General features: G+C 46.3%; 1 protein-coding gene across 2 annotated transcripts; it reads left to right on the forward strand.

Annotated features, from left to right (window-relative positions):
• Positions 1–211: 211 nt before the first annotated feature.
• On the forward strand, positions 212–23,034 carry LOC308147734 (semaphorin-5B-like). Of its 2 annotated transcripts, none has more exons than XM_080520054.1 (22): positions 212–345; positions 6,787–6,975; positions 9,079–9,178; positions 9,519–9,564; positions 9,678–9,740; positions 9,847–9,945; positions 10,506–10,719; positions 10,819–11,104; positions 11,565–11,700; positions 13,602–13,809; positions 13,953–14,160; positions 14,747–14,864; positions 14,971–15,155; positions 15,788–15,931; positions 16,010–16,157; positions 16,485–16,710; positions 17,386–17,607; positions 17,684–17,854; positions 19,439–19,591; positions 19,681–19,716; positions 20,620–20,831; positions 20,907–23,034. In XM_080520054.1, exons 2-22 carry the CDS (start codon positions 6,831–6,833, stop codon positions 21,066–21,068), a joined length of 3,282 nt encoding a protein of 1,093 aa, XP_080376180.1. In that variant the 5' UTR covers positions 212–345; positions 6,787–6,830; the 3' UTR covers positions 21,069–23,034. The 2 variants fall into 2 exon arrangements, with proteins under 2 accessions (XP_080376180.1, XP_080376181.1); XM_080520055.1 differs by having other exon boundaries at positions 19,442–19,591.
• Positions 23,035–23,512: the final 478 nt, after the last annotated feature.

Below are 23,512 nucleotides of genomic sequence, written 5' to 3' on the forward strand. Positions count from 1 at the left end.
CGTCCTAAATGTGGCCTAATTTAACGAGAAACCTCACACACAGACCCACACATCCCTCAATAGAGAGTTAACAGTTTGCTCTGCACAAACAGGAATGCTCTGCCCCCCCCCCCCCCCCCCCCCCCCATGGTCTCCCCCCTCTTTTTTTACTGCCTCCTCCTCCTCCTCCTCCTCCTCCTCCTCCTCCTCCTCCCTGCACACTCTCTGGTCAGCGTGCTCCTGTGAGCCCATGTGTAACAAGTTCTCTCTCTCCCTTGTTTTCCGTGCCTCTTTTTTCCTCTCGCACAATGTGATGCGTCGGGATACTTCTGCAGAATATTTTCCCTCAATGCCGACGGTGAACTAGTAAGTTTATTCTTTTCATGCAGTGTGTGTGTGTGTGTGTGTGTGTGTGTGTGTGTGTGTGTGTGTGTGTGTGTGTGTGTGTGTGTGTGTGTGTGTGTGTGTGTGTGTGCACGTGTGCACGTGCACATGCAGAGGTGGGCTGTTTCAGTGCAATTACTTATTCTTTTGTGCAGTCCCTTCTGTCTTTGTGTCTCACACGCCTACTTTCTGTGGCTGTTTTTCTGCCGTCCTGTCACTTTTGTCAGCTTCCTCCCTGCAGCTTCATTTCTCCTCCAGTTATCTCTGAAGTGACCCTTCACCTCTCCCGCCTTCCTCTCCTCCCCTCATCCTCGGCATATTCCTCCGTCTGGGACGTCAGAGTCTGCCTGTAGTGTGGACAGGCATTTGCGAGCACTCTGGTTGGGGGGGGGGGTCAGGTAATGTGTGGTGGATATTTCCTTTGTTCCGGCTCAGACATTAGTGCAGAAATTGGCTTGGGCATGATGTGCAGGATAGGAGCAGCGGGACTCCCGACTCTGGATCAATAGCCTCAGTCTGGGCTTTAAAATTACATCTGAATGTGGATTATTATTTTCCAGCCTGAGCAATCAACTGAGGAGTCTTTTGTCACATTATGCACATGTTGCACTTGCCCTGCCTGGACTTCTTTTTATTTCCTCGAGAGTATTTTGGTGATGCTAATATATTTTGACCAGAAATCACTCGCGCTTTCTTATTTACCTGAAGAAAAATGACAATTACTCATGTGTTTCTCGTGAAATAATAGCCTGTCATTTTTGCTTCTCACTTAATAACTGAGTTCCAACTCTTTAGTGTGCTCTTTCCATGGCGCTTTTGTGGAGCGAGCATTTTTATGGAAATTAGTCTTGACTGGATGATAGCAGCCATAATAATGGTCTCAATTATTCTCTGGCGGGTATTTCAAGCTACTTTGCACCCAAAAAAATCCAAGTGAGAATAATTGATAAGACTCATTAGTCTCATGAGTACAATTGAATAGAATAGGATAGAAATGTTTAGCAGCTGCGGCTGGCAATGCAAACGGAATGAAACCCAAATGTATGAGAATATATAAATCAAATTTAGTGGAAAAACATAATGCTGAGCATTTTTAATTCAGTCATTTTTTCTGCGTGAATCACTGATTTAATTATTTTGGTGTATTTGATCCACAAGAGCAGGCAGTATTGTGATGTTGGTCACAGCACCGCCATCTTTAAATATTGTACCACATGGGCACCTTTAATCGTTTACTAAACACACGTAGTTGAAGAAAGGGCAGCGAACTGACCTGCTTGTGTTGCTCCGGTGCTTTGTTGTCATCACATGACGTAAACATCAGACATCAGTCATGTTGTATCCAGTTTTTTGAAAAGGTGGGATTTAGAGTGTGAATTGTGTGGCTCACCTCCTGCACAGATATAACAATTATTCTTGTTCCTTTGCAATAAATTAAACTCTTAGAATCAGCCGCTGCTATCTCACATCCACCGAAGCTTAAAACGGAACGATTGTCTTTCTATTATGTTGTGCATTATAATTTGAAATCACCCTTTAGATGAGTTTTGTCGCATAAATTATTAATTGTTTGTGTTTATACTTACGAAGATGCACTTTTTGGTATTTCTGCAATTTGAGGAAAACGAGACATGAATAAAAACCTAATTTAAGTCACATAGATGTTTCGGGCTGAGTAAATGAGAGACACCATTGTCTGCAGAAAAAAGCTTAACTCCACACTTGTTCACACGTGTTCGATTGTAAGATATAAGCAGGCGCACCCTTTTAATTCATTATTCATGTAAAAATGTTGACAACTGCAACATGAGTGCCATCAAATGATGTTTGAATCGACAGGCAAATGAAGACATGAACTGAATAATTGTTAGAAATTGTGGAATGGAGATGCAGGCTGATGCTTCTCAAGTTTAACTGTTTGTCTTTTCTTGATATAAATGCTGTTGATACTTGTTGTTAAAGGACCAGCCGGCCTGTAAGTTTCAGTCCTGAAGCGGCGAGAGGAGATTTCCTTCAGGTGGGACGTGCGCATTGACGGAGTGCAATTGCAGCTGCGCTCAAACACCCCAGCTGTGTGATTTATTCCAGAAAGCATACAGAGCTGGAGTTCACAGCAAGCGGACAGAGGGAGACAGAGAGGAGTGAGGGGCGATAGGAAGAGAGGGATGGGTGCAGCTGTGTGCCTCTTTAGGATTCCTGCGCTCTACCTCCTCTCGCCGGGGCCAAACCGGCATCATTAGGTTTGGCAAATTACCCGAGCGACCATTGTGGCGCAGCCATGGCACGTTAGTGTGTCTTTTTAACTGTGGCTAAACTCAGTCTATTCACTTGTAAAAGAGAGCAGCCATTGGCAGATAGTTGGCAGGTTGCACAGAGAGGCCATTCACCCCGGTAGGAAGGAGCTGAGAACACTACCTCGGAAATGGTCCTCCCTGAATATTTTGATGGAGAGACTTTGGGTGCCCTCTCAGAGTCCATTTGCTCCAGCTAACAAATCTCCATGAACTGACTCCATTGGTAATTAATATTACTGCTCTTTATAGGTGTGCGATGCGCGAGCTGCACCCGGGAGGAGCTTTGAGAAGGGATTTGCTGTGCTTATCACTTGCTGTTTGGTTTAGTTTCTTTCTGTTTGTGGAGGAATGTAGGGTGAGGAATCCCGTGTTTTTGGATTTCGGGAGGTCGTTGGGGGGGATTCGCTGTTCCTTTTCATGATATTTGGATGAAATCCAGGCACTGGGGCGGAGAGAGTTTAGACAAGAGGCAGATATACAAGGGTCAGATGCTTTTATTTTGATGCCAGTGAGGGACAAATTATAGGGCTTCGGAATGAAGAAATAATTACTTGTAATTAATTTCCCGGTCATATAGCGCTCAGTAAAGAGGATTTGCCTACAATTTGATGAAGCACAGTTTACATGCACGGCCACACAGCATGCGCACTGCGAGCATTTTGTGTTTCCCACACAGGACCAGCGTCGGTTATGCCGCCCAAGCTCACTAACTTGCTGGTCATACAACCACAAAGGGAGCTTGTCCGTGGCCTATGCTTTCTCCACCATCCAATCAACTCATTCATATATAGGCAGCGGGTTAAAGGTATCCATGGGAGGGCCATCTCCCCACTCTTTGAAAAGACTGAAATGTTCTACTGCCTCAGTTTTTCCTGCAGACAAAGCCAAGAGAGCTTGAATAGGCGGCACTTGAAATAAAGAAGAGAGGCTCTCTGAAGACACACCAGGTCCATATTTATTAAATACTGCAGGAACACTGGAAAAATACTTGAGATTTACTTTTTCTGCCCCTTTTTTTTGTAAATCACTGCCTGTCACAGTTGCAGATGTTTGCACTGTTTGGGTCTTCTACAGCTACTCAAAGGAGGGGGGAAAAAATGTGTTATATAAACTTTGGAAACATGCCGAAAAAGAGTAATGAGCATGCCGTCTCCTGAAAGAGAAGATATGGAGTGTGATAAAAACTTCTGCTCAGTGTGAAGTCTGTATAACTGTGACAAACTGCTGCAGGCGCACAAACACTTGTTAATGCGTCACAGCATTTCCACTGAATTGTTGGGGTGAAGAACAAACTGCAAGGTCTTCACAAAATGATATATCGGTACATGTTTTACACTTTGTTACAGATTTACAAACTCATCCCGGTATCAGAATTCTAACCTAAATTATAAGTGACTGGGCTTATTTATTAAAGTCCAGATGGGCCGTATGATGTATAGAGGGAAGAGTTTTAGAGTCTCATCAGACAGGGTTTAATTTTTTTCCCCAAGCTTAAGAACGCACAACAAATCAGGTACGAGTACGAAATGTCAGCGTTGACTAAAACCGCAGGTGAAATGTCTATATATGGGCGTATCTTACTCCAGGCTTTGTTTACCACTCCTGCCATGATAGACTACACACTCTGCCCCTGCAGCAGTGATACTTACTTTCACCTGTTGTTTCAGCTTCTCTCATGAGTTTTTGTTTAAGTGTATAATTCACAATTATTGCATCTCGCAGGCGCAATGTTATAAAATCTCCCATTTGAACACGGTTAATGGCTTGGTGGTGCAAATACCAAATCAGCAAATCACATTTGTGCAGCACTATGCGTTTAGGCTTCCGGCAGGGCCACGACGAGCTTTTTAAGCTCAAACTGAGCTTCCGCATGAGGAAGAAATGGGAGGTTGGCTTTGAAAATGACACAAACTGCTGCCATGAGGGTATTTCTTTTCTAGAAAACTCATCCAAATGTCCAGTTTTCTGTCCTGAACTGGACTGAGCCGACAGATAAGTAACAGGAACTCTGGAAGTCTCCAGAAAAAAACCATCTGAACAATAGAAGTTTGCGCCCAAATTCAATTTGCCGGAGCAGAATTTTGTGGAAACAACATGGATCCATCCCACTTTGCATGAAGGCGTGCAGATGTGATGATGTGGAGGAGACGTAGAGTTGCAGCTTGTGGTTGAGCGTGACCTCCGGCAGGATAACACAGAGTGCCATAAAGCTGATGAGTGACCTATGTTGAGCTGTTCGTGCTGGAAAATGTAGCGATCACCTTGCTGGCGTGTTTGTGCGTGACACCATTACTCAAGTCACGGCGAGCCTGGCTTTTCTCTGCGAGGTGTTTCGGTGAGCTTTCACTCTCGCAGAGGAATCACGGGTCAGGAGGGAGGAGGAGTGCTGGAACGGATTCGCCAAGATGAAACGTACATCTGTCAGACTTTGGTGTTTGGAGGTTACGTCTGAAGTTCTCCGCTGCTCCCACAGCAACAAGGTCCCGGGTTAAAATCTTGGCAGCGTCCCTCCTGTGTGGAGGTCACATGTTCCCTCCGTGTTCCTGTGGTCTAACTCCCACCGTCCAAACACACTCGGGTCACATGAATGAATCAGAGACTGTGTGTTTCTAATCTCTTCACAGGCTGTTAAGGCTTTATGGTGTTTTTCCAGCGCAGGCAGAGTGAATGTTCTAATAGGCTGCAGGGGAACCTGGTGCATGTTTGTTGCTTTTATTTCACAGGGTAGCATTGGTTGAATCGACCTCGCTGAAACAAGCGGAAGTGGCAAATGTGATCAGACAAATTTGTTTTTGAGACGGCAATCAAAATCTGCACCTCTAAAAGAAATCCACTACTGACATCGGCTGTTGCTCCACCTCCTTGTAGCACTGAATAGACAGAAATACCAGAACATTAGGCCTCTCACTGGCTGGCCTTAGCGCAGCAAGAGGAGCACGGCCCCGTCACAAAAGCGGGGCCAGCGGTTGGAGGCTCCGCTCCTGCCGCTTCATTAAGCAGCAATGCAGGACCCAGCAGGTTGAAAAAAAACCCCACTGCCTCCACACACATTCAGTCCTCCCAGTGAGCCGCAGACAGATGGACATTCAGTGCTTCCAGACAGGCGGGATCACAAGAAATCTGCCCAAGTGTTGCATCATGGGACGTCAACAGCGTTCTGGCCACGTGTGAAAATTGAAATAGAGCACATGGCTGGTCGGTTATGGCCTTTTAAAGTCGCTCATCTGTGACCCGTTCACAAAAATATTGTGCACTTGTAACACTCACTGCCTCCTGTTGTAAACTGATGTGACGCTGCTGGAGAGGACGGTTCAATAGCTCTAAACTGCTTACTTTAAACACTGGAGTTAAAACCTAAAAACCTTTGCAGGAGCTTATCAGACTGTCACCTGCTAGTTGTTGACCTGCAAGTTGATTTGCATGGTAATCACATCACTGAAATGAGATATATACAGGTAAAAAATGCTGCGTAAACATACTTCCCCGTTGATTGTGCTCAGTTTATCCGTGGAATAACAGTAGAACTGACTCCTCAATGTGCCATCCCTGCAAAGTATGTAAAAAGTCCTATTCTGTGACCTTTGTGTCCGAAGTCATCAACCCATCGTCATCTCTGAGCAGATTTGATGGCTATAAGTGGATCTTGATCCAGACACAAAGAGCCTTCATGTGGGTCACCGTTCAAAGTTCACACTCTCCAGTTTGGCTGTGGGCCCGGCCCCGTCGCTGAATGACCCTCCTCAGCATGATTGAGCCCCCTGTTGATGGCACCCTCGGTTCCAGAGCTGGCATTAGAGAGATTGTCCACTCGATCCTTTTGAGGTGAATTAGCCATGACTGAGTCCTGCTGACAATGAGGGGCTGGACACCCCGAGCAGGCAGACAGAGGCAGCGGAGCGTCCACTGAGCTGCTGGACTGGCAAAACTAATTTAGATGGATTGGACATGCCGACAGAGAGAAGGGGGGGAAGTGGTGGGGGGGAGGTGGGGGGGGGGGGGGGGGGGATGTCACAGTTCGCTACTGTTGAAAGAACATTGTTTGGAAAGACAACCAAGGTTGTTTTTAAATGCTTCAATTGACAGATTTGTAAAACTCCCGCTGATCGTAACGTCTCCTCTGCTTCAACAGGTGATTTCTGAGGACCTGAGAGAAGACTTGATGAGGTTGTAGCTATGGGTACCTCAGGGTGGGGGGCGCGGGCCCTCTCTCCTTGTGGCCTGGTTGCGGTCATCTGTTGGTCCATGTGTCTGTGCCAGCAGCCTCACGTCAAACCTGCAGACTGCAGCAGGAGGGAGCATCCCGTCGTGTCCTACCAAGGTGAGGCTCCGGGGCCAGACTGCGCCGCTTCATTCTCTCTTTCTCTCTCTTGGACTGACCTCATCTCCCCGTCACAACCACTTGTGACATGCTGGTGCAAAAGCATCCCTCGACGTCCCACTGCCCGAGATTGATTTGATTGTATTTCGCTTCATTAGTTCAACATTCCATTAGATGTGGCGGCTGCAAGCCGGAGGTCGGACGCATAAAAGAACAAAAATTAAGGAGAAATGACTGAAAAACAACAAAGTCAACAGCTTCTAAAACCTCATTTTTAAAAAAGTGTTGTTGTTGCATTTGGTTAAAATCGGTTTCTCGGAGAGATAAAGCAAACTGGGCCAATGACTCGTTGCATGTTGAACTAATATCGAGCAGCTTAAACATGATTTCTTCTTATTAATTCGGGGCGAACTTGAGCCTTGTGCTAAGTGGTTACATGAAAGGGTTTTGTTTTTGTTCCATCTACCTCCCTATGCTCTGCTGCACATAATTCAAATTAATGGAGTGAATGGATGTGAAGGACAAGTGAAAAATCACTTGAAGAGTTAAACTGACCTCAGATGTACTGCGACGTCGCTCACTGGTAATTCTTTGTAATAGGATCCTAATGAGCATGACATTGGACGAAAAGCAACTTGCTGAAATTGCTTCAATCAAAAAAAAAACTAAAACTGTGACTCGTCAGCCAATAATGATGAGGAAGGGGTCTGACACTTGGTGAAAAATAGATTTTTCATAATGTAGCACAGCAGCATGTCGACTCTATCACCTAAACATTGAAACTCTCCACATTCCCCTTCTTAAAGTGGACTCCTGCACGGAGCTCTCAGCTTGTTATTGTGCTCTCTCGACTGGAAAATTCCTCTCCGTGTAGCCTGTCTGTTTTTATATTTGCTGATCCTCGTTTGCGAAGTCGGGCTCTTGATTTCTAATTCCCAGTAGTTAACTGGGGAGGTCAAAGGCTGCAGAGTTGGAACAAGACAGCTGCTGCAAGTCATTTCTGCTTTCGGGCTGCAAGATCAGTGTTTTGAATGTGAGTGTGTGCACGGACTGTCTGCTCTGCCGGAGGTCATTATGTACGCAGGCAAGTGCACAGAGGCAATTTGGGCTCAATAGCTCTCTGAAAATAGCTGCTGTGCCAGCGGTGGTTTGTATTCATGTTGTATTGTTGCCCACTTTCAGAGCGATTCAAAGTGGAACCAAGACCAGATAAGAGTGATGGTCCGTGTTTGTTCCAATAAGCATCTCGACATGTCGTCGTTCCACATTTTATGGAAGATTAATAAAGAATAAGCGGGCCGTTTAATATCAGATAAATAAAGTCTGGCAGCAGGAAAGGCTCTCAGGTGATATTAATCTGCATTAACGGGGATTTGCTGGAGTTGTGTTTGTCCCGCAGAGGGAAACATTAAAAGTTGTCGGTGTTTAATGTGTTGAAACAACGCTCGACATTTCTCCCCTTCGCTGGGATTCATGTGAAATTATGAAATGTTTGGTGGTTGTGTGTGCAGCCAGGCCTCACCCAGTGTTCCTCTTCAGCTGTCTAGCAGCTGTGAAATGGCCTTTGATGGTTTTATTTTGACGGGACGTCAGTTTACATTCAGCTCAAAGCGTTCGCCTGGCAAACCGTGCTGCTATTGTTTGGGATCCGTTTGTCCCACAAGCTGGCAACCGACTGGAAAGAACATGCATTCATCCACGTGAGGCAGCAGCAGTAATTTGCTCCGAAACACCGAAGGATTAAGTTGTTGCACCACTCTGTGTGTGGTTTGTTCGCGCCGCCTAAAGTTCACGCAAAGCTCAGTTTTGTTTTGGTCTGTGATAACAATGAATTTAATCAAACTCGATTCAATTTTGTTTGCACAAACGCCAAGTACAAGAGAGTCATTTCAAGGCACTTTTACAGAGAAAAAACCCCCAACAATTCCACATGAGCAAGCAGGTGACGGTGGAAACGAAAAACAAGCTTTTAACCTAACTTAATTAAACTGTTAGAGTCACGTGACGCGAGTATTTAGGCGACTTGGGTTCATATGAGGCTTCAAGTGACAGTCAGTGCTCTTCATCCTCCTCACAGTGCCGCCTCTGTCCTCTCTCATGCAGCGTTGAGGTCGTGGGTCTCCGAGTTCTCCCATCCAGGAGTGAAGGATTTCTCCCAGCTGGCCATGGACGTGAGCAGGAGCCAGATCGTTGTGGGAGCGAGGTGACTCGTCGGCATCGCCTTCACATGTGGCCCGTTGGTAGTGAACAGTGTTGAGAAGTCAATCTGTCAGACGAGATCAGTTGAAAATCAGAGAAGGAATGACGCCGATAATATCTCCGACAGCAGCACCATACTGTAAAACCACATCTTGGACAATTTCTGGTATATTTTTTGGTGAATGGTTGATGGACTTCAACTTTCCATAGTTCATCACATTCACCCATTCACACACACATTCACACCCCATGGTATATCTGACAGCACCATACCTTTTTATGGATACCGTTGTGTTGCCATGGTAACACTTTTCCTGCTGCCTTTTTTTCCTTCTCTTTGTCAGAAACTTCCTCTTCAGATTGAGTTTAAGTAACGCCTCCCTTATACAGGTAAGCTAAACACAAGTGCGTTTTATTCAGTTGGCACCTGTTTAGCAACAGAGAACCGACTGAAATGTGTGAAATGGACCAATGCTTTAAATAACCGCCGTGTTTTCATCCAGGCAACAGAATGGGCGCCCGATGAAGAGACAAAGCGTTCGTGTCAAAGCAAGGGCAAGTCTGAGGTAGTTATTTTACTGACAACAGAAACGTGTTCCAAGACATTTGAATTGTCTTGTGAACCAGTGAAATTGAGATTTCTGGTGTTTTTGTTTCTTTTGCAACCCGAAGGACGAATGTCAGAACTACGTCCGCGTCCTCTTGATTAATGGGAGGACGCTTTTCACCTGCGGGACCAACGCTTTCACCCCCGTCTGTGTCACCAGGCAGGTCGGTACTCTTATTGTCACTATCATGTTGGTATCTGCAGATTGAGTGAGTGAAAGAAGACAACACATCAGTTTATACCTTGAAATCTGCAAGAATATTTGCACATCATTAAGCACGGACTTTCAATAATGCTGCTAGTTTTTTCTTCCCTCACTAATCAATGCTTAACTGACTCCTATTTTCACTCCCAGAAGGAAAGCAGCTTTTGGCAAAGTGTGATAAGAAATAATTGTTTTGGTGGCTTCATTATTTCTTCAGCTTCTCTGAATAAAAAAGTAAATACTGTGTCATTCTTACAATAGTTTTCTATTTTCATTTCATTTTATTTATATATTTGTTCACAAAGAATAATTGGAAAATGGAAAAGCTTTGCAGATTAAATAATCTTCACAGTCAGATTCAATCTATAAAACAAGAAAAAAATCTTAAAAATGATACATCCAGTGAACCAGAAGACAAAAAAAAACATCCTTGTCACAAACAAATCCATTGCGATGAAAGATCATTTTGAGACGTTTCATTGTAAGAGGAAAGACTGACGAGTCGCCACTGTCTGTCAGATGTCCAATACGAGCCAGGTGTTGGACACGGTGAACGGCGTTGCTCGCTGCCCCTACGACCCGCGCCACAATTCCACCGCCATGGTGACGGAGAAGGGCGAGCTGTACGCCGCCACCGTGATCGACTTCTCCGGACGGGACCCGGTCATCTACAGGAGCCTGGGGAACATGCCGCCCCTGCGCACCGCCCAGTACAACTCCAAGTGGCTCAACGGTCAACAAAGATCCACTGACGTTTTCTGCACCTTTCTAGAAAACGCTGCATCTCTGTTCATTAAAGTCAAATCTTCCTTTCCCTCCTCTCGTCCTCCAGAGCCTCACTTCCTGTCTGTTTACGAGATCGGCCGCTTCGCCTACTTCTTCCTGAGAGAGACGGCCGTGGAGAACGACTGCGGGAAGATGGTTTTCTCCCGAGTGGCCCGGGTCTGTAAGAACGACATGGGCGGGCGTTTCCTGTTGGAGGACACCTGGACCACCTTCATGAAGGCGCGGCTCAACTGCTCGCGCTCAGGGGAAATCCCCTTTTACTACAACGAGCTGCAGAGCACCTTCTACCTGCCCGAGCAAGACCTGATTTACGGCATCTTCACCACCAACGTGTGAGTGCTCTTCACCAGTGACGCACGGAAATGTGAGGTTCATGTGAGGTTGGGGATTGAAATCATATAAAAAGCGAAATGATCCAGGTTTGATTCTGGGCTGGGACCTTTTTTAAAGAGTTTGTGCATTCTGGTGTCCTGTCATCAGTCCAAGAAGAGCCTTTCCATCATTCTTGATGCACGTTAAAGTTCACTGTCCTGATGGTTCTTCACTCACAATTGCATTGAAATGTTTGGTTTTTTTTTGGTTTAATGTTTGTGCATGGCTGTAATAAATACACGAACGCCTCCTCAGAGCTCTGCAGGGCTTTTTGAATACGATGCAGTTAAGACAAGCTTCAATATTAGAGTTTAGTCCACCCAGGTGACTAATAGTCTGTGTTTTATTGTTATAAGCTGACATGTGGGGAACCTCTCCGACTTTCCTTCTTTCACACCGAATCGCCTCTCCGTGCTGCAGGAACAGTATATCAGCCTCCGCTGTGTGTGCCTACAACCTGAGCGCCATCACTCAGGCCTTCAACGGACCGTTTCGCTACCAGGAGAACCCGCGCACAGCCTGGCTCTCCACCCCAAACCCCATACCCAATTTCCAGGTGAGTCACAGGTTGAAACAAACCCCCAAATAAATAAATTAAAGCAGGGATTCCCGCCGGATCCCTGTTGCTGTTTTCCTCCGAAAAACACGGTGCTGACAGATGTGTGCATACAAAGCAGAGCGCTCCATCCCATAATTGCCCCGCAATTCCCCCCAGGCTTGTAAAAGAGTTTTCAAAAGGCCGACAGGCGTTTCATCCCCCGTGTGTCGAGCGCAGATATCGAAATGCAGCGCAGCAATCGCAGAATTGGTGCTGGGCGATGTCAAACACGCCTCCAACAATCTCACACACACAAAATGCAGTTCGGCTTGGGCTTTGGGGACGCCGTAGATTAGATTTTCTCTGAGTGTGTGTGCAATTGTTTGGCAGTGTTTAAATTCCGATTGCATGGACCCCATTGGGGGATACACGGTGTTGCAGTGGTTTGCAGGCTCGTGCCAAAGAAACTATAGCTCCGGTTTTATTCCGGTTTCGCGTGTTTCTGATGTTTATGACTCCTCTCTTTATATTGGCATGTCAGTATATTCACACGTATCCATGCATTATCTGTTATCAGGTCTGGCTGTAGTTTATCTGCCCTGGAATAGTTCATAATAACCAGTAATATTACCTGTTAAAGTGCTTTGAGAAGTCTGATTTTGTCTTAATCGGTGATTATCAGTGGAGTTGTCTACAAAGTGTGTGTGGAGCACCTCAAGGCTCCATTCTGGGCCCTAAACTGTTTCAAATGTACATAAACCATATTTGTAAAACTTCTCAAATTCTTAGATTATCTTGTTTGCAGACGATACAAATATTTTTGCTTCAGGAGACGATTTAAAACAACTTGTGTCAAATTGTTAACTTGGAACTCAAGAGTGTCAACAAGTTGGTTCAAACTAAACAAACTATCTCTAAATCTGAGTAAAAGAAAAATGATGATATTCAGCAACTGTAATTCCACTGCTCAGGAAGCAGTTCAGATAGAGGAGTTGTTATAGAGCGGCTGCAGGAAATCACATCCCTTGGAGTTTTTATTGATGATAGAATTACTGGGAAATCTCACATTAAATATATATCTATGAAGATTTCAAGAAGCATTGCAGCAAAAGCAAAGCACATTTTAAATCTCAAAGCTCTACACACCTTATACTATTCACTGATTTTGCCCTATTTATATTATTGTACTGTGGTTTGGGTAGTACTTATAAAAACACAGTAAAACCAATAGTAATGTTGCAACAAAGATTAATTCATAAAGTTGGTTTTTGGACCACTCAAACTCATTATTGTTAAAATCAAAGATCATGAAGTTTAGTGACATTGTTGAGTTCCAACAGTACAGATGTTCTATAAAGTACAGATGTTCTATAAAGTACAGATATTATATAAAGTACAGATGTTCTATAAAGTACAGATGTTCTATAAAGTACAGATGTTCTATAAAGCAGGTTACAGATTGTTACCGACCAAATACAAAGAAGGTTCCAGATCGTTCTGGTCGTTATGAATCACGTGAGGAATTAAACTTTTGGACTCAGAAACATAAACTCAACTCTGGAAAGCTTGAGCCCGACAGTTCATGGTGAACAAACATCAACCTGTTCAAATATAAATACAAACAAAAGACTTTGAAATATTCAGAGAGGAAGAAATGCATTAGAGGGAGAAGTAGGATCACCTTGTGTGTGTGTGTGTTGTAAGTTTGGTCTGTGTTAATATAGTCGTTTGCAATGTAACAAGTTCTCTTTTGTTGATGTTTTGTTCTTTCTGTTTCAGTGTAAAATTTACTTTTTTATTGCACTGAATTTGGGGTCGGAGCTCATAAGCTTCTTGCTTCAGCCCACTGCTTGTGAGCAGAATGTTTACTGCTCAAATAAACAGATAAAAACAAGAATCTAATCTTGCCCCCTGCTCAGTGTGGTACATTAGAGGAGGGCGGTCCCGGGGGGAACCTGACAGAGCGCAGCCTCCAGGACGCCCAGCGACTCTTCCTCATGAACGACGTGGTCCAGCCGGTCACCGTCAACCCCCTGCTCACCCAGGACAACCTGCGCTTCTCCAAGCTGGTGGTGGACATCGTGCAGGGCCGAGACACCCTCTACCATGTCATGTACATCGGCACAGGTGAGTGAGAGGAGGCAGCGGACAAACAAAAACAACATGCCTCATGAAAACGCGCAGGAGGAGTTTTTAGCACAGTTTTATCTGCAACATTCGTGCCTCACGAAGCATCATCCACCCTGCCCTACGCCTTCTTTCCATCCCAGAATATGGCACCATCGTGAAGGCTCTCTCCACAACCAATAAAAGCCTCCATGGCTGTTACCTGGAGGAGCTCAGGATTCTCCCTGAGGGGCAACTGGGCCCCATAAAGAGCCTGCAGCTCCTCCACACAGACCGATCCTTGTTTGTGGGGCTCACCGACAGACTGGTGAAGATCCCGTTAGAGCGCTGCTCCAGCTACCCCTCTGAACGGTAACACCCAGCAATGTGACACACTTGGTTTGGCAGCTTCTCGTCTCACGTCATCCGTCTAAGTAGAAAGAAACTACGATTAACGCTCATACGATTGATCATTTATCAGTTAGCAGAGGGTAAATATCACCGCTCAGACTGTTGTGCCGCACGCTCATCGACTCAACTTGGAAATACTTAAAGTGATTTATGACCTCAGTGCGCCGGGAGACACAAGCGGGAGTGGGCGTCCAAGTCTGAGAGGTGCTGGACAAATGCTGACAATGCTGCAGAGCGGCCGTTTCTGATCTGTCAGTTTACATTCTGGCTCACAGCAGACATTATATAAGCAGGCTATTAATGAATTTGTTTACTTGAGTACATTGACAGCCTTTCAAAACATTATGTGATGTACAGAACATTACTTTCTCAGTATTCCTCCCCCAAGCTGCTCTGCTATTTGAGTCACGTCAAAGGTTCTTTGATACCAACAAAACACCATTTCTTATTTCTTGCAGATTGTAGACTTTTTGCACAGCAAAAACAAACAAACAAGATTCTTTCCCAGGCTTGAGATGTCTGACTCTCTGTCTGAACTCCCTACCAGTCACTGCATGGAGGCTCGGGACCCCTACTGTGGCTGGGACCACAAACAGAAGCGCTGCACCACATTCGAGGAGAGCGCCAACATGAACCAGTGGACACAGAACATCACCGAATGCCCAGTAAGTTGCACCGTTTCTCCACTTGTTAATCACACTGGTGGAAGGTTCAGGAGAAGAGAAGACGTTTGAAACTTTTCAAAATGACCCTCTCTGCTCCTCCGTGCAGGTGAGGAACCTGACGCAGGACGGCGGCTTTAGTCCGTGGGCGCAGTGGCAGCCGTGTAACCACGACGACGGCGAGGGCTCTGTCAGCAGCTGCGTGTGTCGGTCCCGCTCCTGCGACGGGCCGGTGGCCCGGTGCGGGGGGGTCCAGTGCAGGGGGCCCACCATCCAGGTGGCCAATTGCTCGAGGTGCGTTTCCACTGCATGCAGGTGTTTGTTAATCATTAAGGTCTGCAGACCTTCACTGCTGCACCGATCAATTAGAAAAAGCTGCTGGGATGTGTTTGATAGCAGTGCAAAATCTTACAATCTTTCCGTCTGAAAATGTTTCCAACTCATCAGCACTGTGATACGCAAAAAACACTGTTGGTGATTTTCCCCAAGATGTCTGAGAAATGAATTCAGCTTTAAGTGCAGTTATATGGTCAGTTTGCATGAGTACCGCAAACATTCTGGGTCTTCAACCAGTCTATAGTGATTTAGTCATGCACATTTTCTCGATATGTTTTAAAAACTCCAAGTTTGGTTTGATGTGTCCAGATGTTTGGAAAGTTTGGGTTTTATTCATCGAACCCCAGTCTGGGTCTGGTTTGACTGTGGTTCCAAATAAAGTCACTTTTCTGTTGTTTATTTATAAGAGGACACATGAAGAGTTCAAGGTAAAACAAACGAGGGACAAGTGATTGCATTTAAATGATTTCTGCACAGATAATTATACCTACTGACTACAAAATCAACAAATCTCACAAACGGAGTGGAAGGTGATTGTATATCAAAACGCATATCCTTCGTTGTTACCGTTGCGTTTCGTTGCATTTCAGGAACGGCGGCTGGACTCCCTGGTCCTCGTGGGGCCAGTGCAGCAGCAGTTGCGGTATCGGATTTGAAGTGAGGCAGCGGTCCTGCAACAACCCCGCGCCTCGCCACGGCGGCCGCATCTGTGTGGGCCAGGGTCGGGAGGAGAGGTGTGTGGAACGCCGTCAGAGGAACGCGTGATCAGCAGGCGGTGACGGCAGTGTGTGCGTGTGTGTGTGTGTTTCCAGGCTGTGCAATGACAAGAAGCCGTGTCCCCTGCCAGTGCTGTGGACGGCCTGGGGCCCCTGGGCTCACTGCAGTGCTGAGTGTGGGGGGGGGGTCCACTCCAGGACCAGAACCTGTGAGAATGGCAACACCTGTCCGGGATGTGCAATGGTATTGTGTTTTGTTAGTCCATGTAGGGAAGATATACATTTACAGCGATTTAAATATACTGCACATATTTACAGTGAACTGAATGATCCAAAATATTAAACCAGATTAGTTCTCCGTTGCTAGAAAAGTTGGAAATTGTCCCATTAGACAGAGTAATTAGTCACATAATGAACCCCCTCCAGATAATTGTAGTATTTGTGTTGTTTTGCAGAGCGTGTTAACTCTAAGTTTATCTCTGTGAGCTATTTATAATGAGTTTTAAAGTGAGGCCTGCAGGAGAAAAAGCAACGCCGGTGCCATTTAATTGGCTTGCATTCTGTGTTGCAGGAGTATAAAGCCTGTAACCTGGACGCCTGCCCCGAAGTTCGCCGTAACACCCCGTGGACGCCGTGGATGCCCGTCAACGTGAGCCAGGACGGCTCCCGGCAGGAGCAGAGGTTCAGGTACACCTGCAGGGCGCTGCTGCCCGACCCCCAGCAGCTCCAGCTGGGCAAGAAGAAGCTGGAGACTCGGTTCTGCCCCAACGATGGAACTGGAGCCTGTCAGACTGACTGTGAGTGCAAACAATAAATCACTTCCAAACACAGATGGTGTCGCGATCACCTGCAGGTTTAAGTCAGCCGTTTCTGTGCAGCGCTCAACTCTGCGAATCAGTCCAACGCGGCAAATATGCGACACTGGCTGGGGCCGCATCAGTCTGCCGGTGGCGCCGCTCCCAGTCCGCCACAATAAACACAGATGGGCTCACGTTTGCAGGCGTCAGTCAGCAGATTGATGAAACATCAAGTGAACCGGTTTGGGGAGGCAGATGTCCACGTCCGCCGTTGCTCGGAGACGTCCAGGCTTCACGGGATCAAAACATTGGACTTTCAATCAGGAATCTTCAAAAGTAACTGAAGCTCAAGACGTTAAAGACTCATTTTATTGTTTGTTTTCAAACGCGTCAGCTCTGGAGAGAATAGATAGTGGTTGAAATGCATTGTCTGGCCTCATTTCAAAGCTGGAGGCAGTCCTCCTGATACATATGTAAATAATCAGTGTTTGCGGATTGTTACGCGTGGTCGCCTCTGCAGGGAAATCTAGTTTTTCCAAACGTGACCCATATGGAAACGGGCTGCTTGTTGAATTTGTAATAAAACTATTAAATTCTGTGTGAGCTCTTCACAACACTGGGACTTGCTGCAGTCATCGCCGTCTGTGCTCACCTGGTTTCTCTGTGTATTTGCAGCTCTGGTGGAAGACCTGGTGAAGACGAGCGGCCGGACGCCGGCCCAGCCGCAGGGAGCCCGCTGGGGATCCTGGGAAACCTGGTCCGGCTGCTCCCAGCAGTGCTCCCGGGGTTTCCGGACGCGCAAACGAAGCTGCTCGACCCCCGAGGGCCGGACCAACCCCAGCGCCTGTGTGGGCTCCCCGGTGGAGTACCAGGACTGCAACACCCAGCCGTGCCCGGGTAACTCAGAGGTCGTGACCCGGATTGTGGCTGCAGCTCCAGAGAACCTCCCTCTAATCGTGTGTCTGTACCTCAGTGAGTGGAGCCTGGTCCTGCTGGTCCTCCTGGTCCCAGTGCTCGTCCAGCTGTGGAGGCGGGCACTACCAGCGCACTCGGACCTGCAGCAGCCCGCCGCCTGCCAATGGAGGCGACATCTGCATCGGCCTGCACACCGAGGAGGCCCTCTGCAACACACACACCTGTGAAGGTAGGGCCAATACTATTATTATGGGGGTTTGGTTAATCTACAATATATTTTTACACCATTACATTTGAATGAAATACAGAGTTACTGTACTCGGTTATTGATGTTAGAGATTTTGACATCTGCTCCTCGATCGTTTTTACCATTTTGATATAAACCCTTACGTGAAGGGAGTTCTTTACTTCCATTTTGGTCCTAATTGTTCGACTCGAACTCGACTTCCTGCTCTGAGATAATCGCACTTGCATGACACTGATGGCGCAGCAACTCCTGCACGTTTTGCTTCATTTGGTCTTTGAGATAAACGCAGACACGGGGGGAAAAGCAAATTGGTGCAATCAAGCCCTCATCTGTTTCACACTTTTGTTGGGTGAACAAAGTGACCCCCGCCAGCCTGCAGGCCGGCCGCTGACTGATGATGACCACTGCGCCACGGCCAACATTGCTCAGCCGGTTCACGCGGTGACCTACGCCACAGCCTCAGCGGCCGGCCGGCGGCGGTTTGAGATGCACAGCGAGACGAGATGCTGGTTTTTCCAGTCTCATGATAAAAAGTTTGTTTTTCTTTTTTCTTTTCCAGCAACCAATTCAAACACTTTGATTCTGCAAGATTAAACAACAACAGGCTGCAGCGACTCGGCAATTAAATATAAAAATACATTTTTGAACTGAAGGGCTTTTCTTTTGAAGTTGCCGTTTTTAATATTGGTTGGAGGGGGCGCAGTGGTAGCAGGAAAACAAAAAACAAGAAGTGCACTGAAAAGGGGCCGATGGATTCCCAAACGTTTTCTCCCTCAGCCAAAACATTAAAAAGTCCGATCAAAACTCGTATTGACTCTGACTCAAAAGGCCCATTTGTGCTTTTTCTCATGTGAAGAAACAAATCTGTCCACAGACATAGAGACAAAACAATTATTTCTTCCTCTTTCTTGTGAGGAAAGCTCAACTATCTCCAAGCTTCTTTTTTTCTGATTTAACCAACATGAATTGAGATGAATTTTTTGTTTTTATTCAGTTTATAGTCAGCAGCCCCCCACTAATGACCCACATTACATAAACGCTGAATACTAAAAAACTACAGTAAAACTAACAGAAAAAACTTTTTACGAGATGTAAAATACTTGAAATGAAAGTAAGAATACATTAGACAAAAACAGAAACATAACAATCAAAAGATTTATTACAACTTGATTAAAAAAAGAAAAACTTCTGCCTCGTTTTCATTAAATATTAGGATAATAAAAATATCAGGATTCCTGTTAGAAATAGCTGTTTGTAATTTTTTTCCTTTTAAATTCGCCACTTTATAGATTTCAAATTGTCCTTAATTATTGACATAAATGTATGCAACAAAAGGATTTTATTAACGCTACAAACTAAAAAAAGGTTTTTTAACACTTCAGTTTTGTAATGTAAATCCGTTTTTGTAATTGCGATTTGTCTGAAAATGAATCAGTGTTTCCTCTATGACCTTTATGAACGTGATCATTTATTAATAATAAGATTAATGGATGAGTTATAGAACTTTTTCTCCCCGTACGGATGGAGCGGACGTCCAGATAAAGTCGTCCTCGTCTCCTCTGCCAGCAGGTTTGGGCGAGTGGACTGAGTGGGGCGACTGCGACGACGAGGGCCTGCAGCACCGCCGCTGCCGCTGCGGCGACGACCAGGACGCCGAGGTCGGCGCGTGCCGGGGGAACGCCACGCAGTCCCGGCCGTGTCAGCCGCACGAGGTGCCAGGTGGGAGCGCCGCTTGCTGGTCAGAGGTTGACGAGAGCAGTTTGATCTCGCCGGCGCGCAACATTAACGCTCCCGTTTCTCTTCTCCAGTCATTTTACCCGGACAGGAGGACCAGAGCTGCGGAAGTGAGTGAACGCAAATGTCTTTTCTTCAACGACTCTGCCCTCAGCACACAAAAACACAATGTCCCTCACCCTGCCCTCTGATTGCACTCGACAAACATGTGGCTCCCGCTGCTCACGGCTGCAGAGTCAACGGAATGGCTCTTCCCCCCGTGACTGAAGTCCACCGCACAGTTTATATATCCATGCTGCAGACGTGGGCCTCTCTCTCCTGCCTCTGGAAGCCGGGTTTCAGGACGCTGCTGCTTTTAGCGGCAACTGTCCTCCTTTCCTCCAGAGAGTGACCTGCAACATTTAGTACAACCCCGAGGAAATTGCAGGGTTTTTTTGTTTTTTTTCCACTCATTCTGACCATCAAACTGGAGCTGAGAGCTCCGTCAGGCTTTCTGCCACGAAGAAGCTGCGTCTGCATGAGTAGATTTCAATCCACTGCGAAAAGACATCCAATAAACCACCCAGAATCTGCTCCCAGGGTGTGCAGTAGATCTGAAATAGTTCAAATTGAGGTTGTAGATGTAGAGAAGTGTTGTAAAGGATAACATGCTTCAAGCTCATCTGCAGGAGCAGCAGCAAATCACAAGCTCAAAACCAGATGCATCATTAAAGTGAAGCATTTCTCACGATCACAAAGATCCCAACGTTTGTACAGATTTGACTGAGCTGCTGTATTGGATCACATCACACAGAGTGTGCGACTGTGAGATGTAATTATTGCATAACGTTCGGCAAATGGTCTCCTTATGATTGCACTGGACTGTGTGTCTATAAATACTTCCTGGCTGATGTTCTGTCGCCCGGACCTCCATCAGCCGTGCAGCTGCAGCTCGTCTCCGATGACCCTGCGACAAAAGAAAACTCCTGGTCTCGTGACCATTCTCAAGCTGCCCCCCCCCCCTTCTGTTTCAGCCTTCACCTTGTTCCAGCTGGTCGCCGTGGGCTCGGCCAGCTTCTTCGCCGCGGCCCTCCTGTCAGCGCTGGCCTACACCTACTGCCACCACCTGAACCGCCCCTCGGCCGAGTCGGCCGTCATCCACCCCAGCACCCCCAACCACCTCACCTACAACAAGCAGGGCAACGCCACGCCAAAGAACGAGAAGTACATCCCCATGGAGTTCAAGGTGGGCGGTCGTCGCGTTGCCTCTCCGGACTGTTTGTCGCCGGCCGCTCTCAAACTCTTTCCGCCGTCCCCGCAGACGCTGAACAAGAACAACCTCCACGTGAACGACGAGACGTGCAACCACTTCCCCTCGCCGCTGCCCTCCGGCAACATGTTCACCACCACCTACTACCCCCCCAGCCTGGGCAAGTACGACTTCCACCCGGACTCCCCCTGCAGGACCTACATGCACAGCTGAGAGGAGCCCGCCATCACCGGCCCCTCCTTGCCCCCCCCCCCCCCACCACTACGACGAGGCGACTCAGTCACCAGAACAGAAACAAGGTTCTAAACTCATCTCAAACACCCACATTAGTGTCTTTGGTCCGTCTGACCCCCCCCCCCCCCCCCCCCGGTATGCTCAGGCTCTCTGTTTACAATAACTAGTCGTTCTCAGCAGGGGAGTTAAAACTCAGTCAAGCCCAGTTTGATCTCTATTCTTCCAAAGCAAGCTATAAATAAAACAAATTCTGAACTTTCCCCACCCAATTAATGCCCTTTCTACAAGTTAGCCATGCTTCTCCACACAGACACTGATGTGAGCACATCCCCAGAGCCTTTTTGTTTAACGTTACACCTCTTTCTCCAACACATCTCCCTCTTCCCTCCCATCCCGGGTTCATCCCAGACTGAAGGTGCACAACGAGCCGACGTTGCTGTTTTAGGCTTTCAGACTTTGCCTGTCGCTTCGGTTTGGCCCCCCGATCAAACCGGCGTCTCCCCTGTTTCTCCTCCACCCACCCCGAGGTGCTTCGTCCGCTCTGGACAGACACTGTGGGACTCGATCAGAGACGTCGCTGGGAGCTGCCGTAAGTCAACATCGACATGAGTGATAATGTGAAGCAGGTCCAGCGAGGAGACGAACAGAAACGGGCAGATTTTTCATGCGTTCGCTTTAATTCCCAGTCCGGGTTTGTTTTGAAGGGAATGGACAGCGATGGCAGCACAAGAAAGGAACATAAAACATCTGTATGGTGTGTTTGCTTAAAACATTCAGCTGCAATGTAATAAGTTATAATGTGGTTTGTTTTGGATGAACAGCTCGATTTTTATTTTACATTTCATGTTGGGGGGAAAAAAAAGAAAGAAAGAAAACTATCAAGCTCGGACTTTTGTTGCGACTGATTGACTTTCACTCCAAAAACACGCAGCTGAGATGAGCCTTTTTACTTCACGTTACCAGGTTTAATGCTTGCATCGCATTTCTGTGGGTCACATTTCACTTTGCAAGGCGTTTAAGTGGAATTAATTCCCTGGATTTATCATATTTGGGGCCAAACTTTGTTGCGTTTTAATGCAAACACAGTGAAAACTGTAAAATATGATCACATCTTTGAATGCAGAGCAATGACATTACTGTTTCCTGTTTGAGCTGCTGCATGTGGGATTGGAGGATTTTGGCCTATTGTGTAAAAAAAAAAGAAAAAAAGAAAGAAACCCTGCATGCTCCAACCAATTTCTATCGCATCTGAATTATTTTGGCGTTTATATTCACAGAAGAAGCATCAAGAGCTTTTAAATGAAGTTAAACCTTTAACTATTTATAGAGCACTCATTGGAATGCTAAGGTTTAGTTTAAGGATATTTTAAAGTTAAAAAATGAGTCTCGATCCTAAAATCCTTCGCAACTTTTCTCACTGTTGTTAGTTGGGGGGATGTGCAGGAAGAAAAGTGGGAAATAACCGATATTGGTTCAAGTGTTTGACTTTCCAGGACAGTATTATTGTTATTATTTAAGTGAGTGTGTGCTGTAAATGTGGGTTGCATCTCTTCTGTCTCTGAATTTGTAAATACGGACAAATGAATTCAGGGGTTTTGCTGTTTTTTTTTTGTTGTTGTTTTTTTTTCTCCGTGACGTAGCATGAAACGAGCGGCGTGGACAACGTGTGAGGGCCTGCATACAAATACGTGCATGCACTGTTTCTACTCACCATCTGGACACACACACACACACACACACACACACACACACACACACACACACACACACACACACACACACACACACACACACACACACACACACACACACACACACAAACACACTGGTCACAGCATTCCCCTGAAAATTACAGTTTTTCCTCGATGTGAATCTGACTTAACACTGCCTTTTGGACACTGTGAACTTTTGGTACTCTATATTTTTGTATAATATACACTGTAAAAAAAACAAACAAACAAAAAACAACTGAGATGAATAAATCAATTTTGGAACCAGCGTTTTGGTTACCTATCAGGCATTGGGTTTGTACATGAAGGCAGATCCTTCCTCCTGAAACCAACGTCTGGTTGGCCACCGGCCAGAGCGCTCCTCCATTTGTGATTCTGACGAGCTCTCGCTGTTTTTCAGGCCGTTGCTCTCGGCGGACCCCCTCCGTAAGTTTCTCTCCACGTCCAGTCGAGCTGTTTGCTGATTTTACTCGCCATTTTCCTTTTTTCACTTTCAGCGGCTCCTTCCCTCTTTAATGATTGACGAGGCCCGAGTGGAGACAGGTATGTTCTACCGGCTGCATCGTGGCATTTTCGTGTCCATTTTTCTGTGTGTTTACAGGTCAGGAGAGCAAAACCCATGAATAATGGATGTACCTGCGGAAGAGGAAGCATGTTCCTCAGATCATGCTTAACTCAGTATATCATGAATAT

The sequence above is a fragment of the Blennius ocellaris genome (genome assembly GCF_963422515.1).
Source record: "Blennius ocellaris genome assembly, chromosome: 24".
Lineage (NCBI taxonomy): Eukaryota > Metazoa > Chordata > Actinopteri > Blenniiformes > Blenniidae > Blennius > Blennius ocellaris.

What these genes read in the sequence shown, in the direction of transcription:
- LOC308147734 (XM_080520054.1), top strand. Translation starts at nt 6,831, where the DNA reads ATGGGTACCTCAGGGTGGGGGGCGCGGGCCCTCTCTCCTTGTGGCCTG. An exon ending in GTAACGCCTCCCTTATACAG is followed by an intron (nt 9,565 to 9,677) that starts GTAAGCTAAACA and finishes GTTTTCATCCAG; the next exon opens with GCAACAGAATGGGCGCCCGA. An exon ending in TGTCATGTACATCGGCACAG is followed by an intron (nt 13,810 to 13,952) that starts GTGAGTGAGAGG and finishes TTTCCATCCCAG; the next exon opens with AATATGGCACCATCGTGAAG.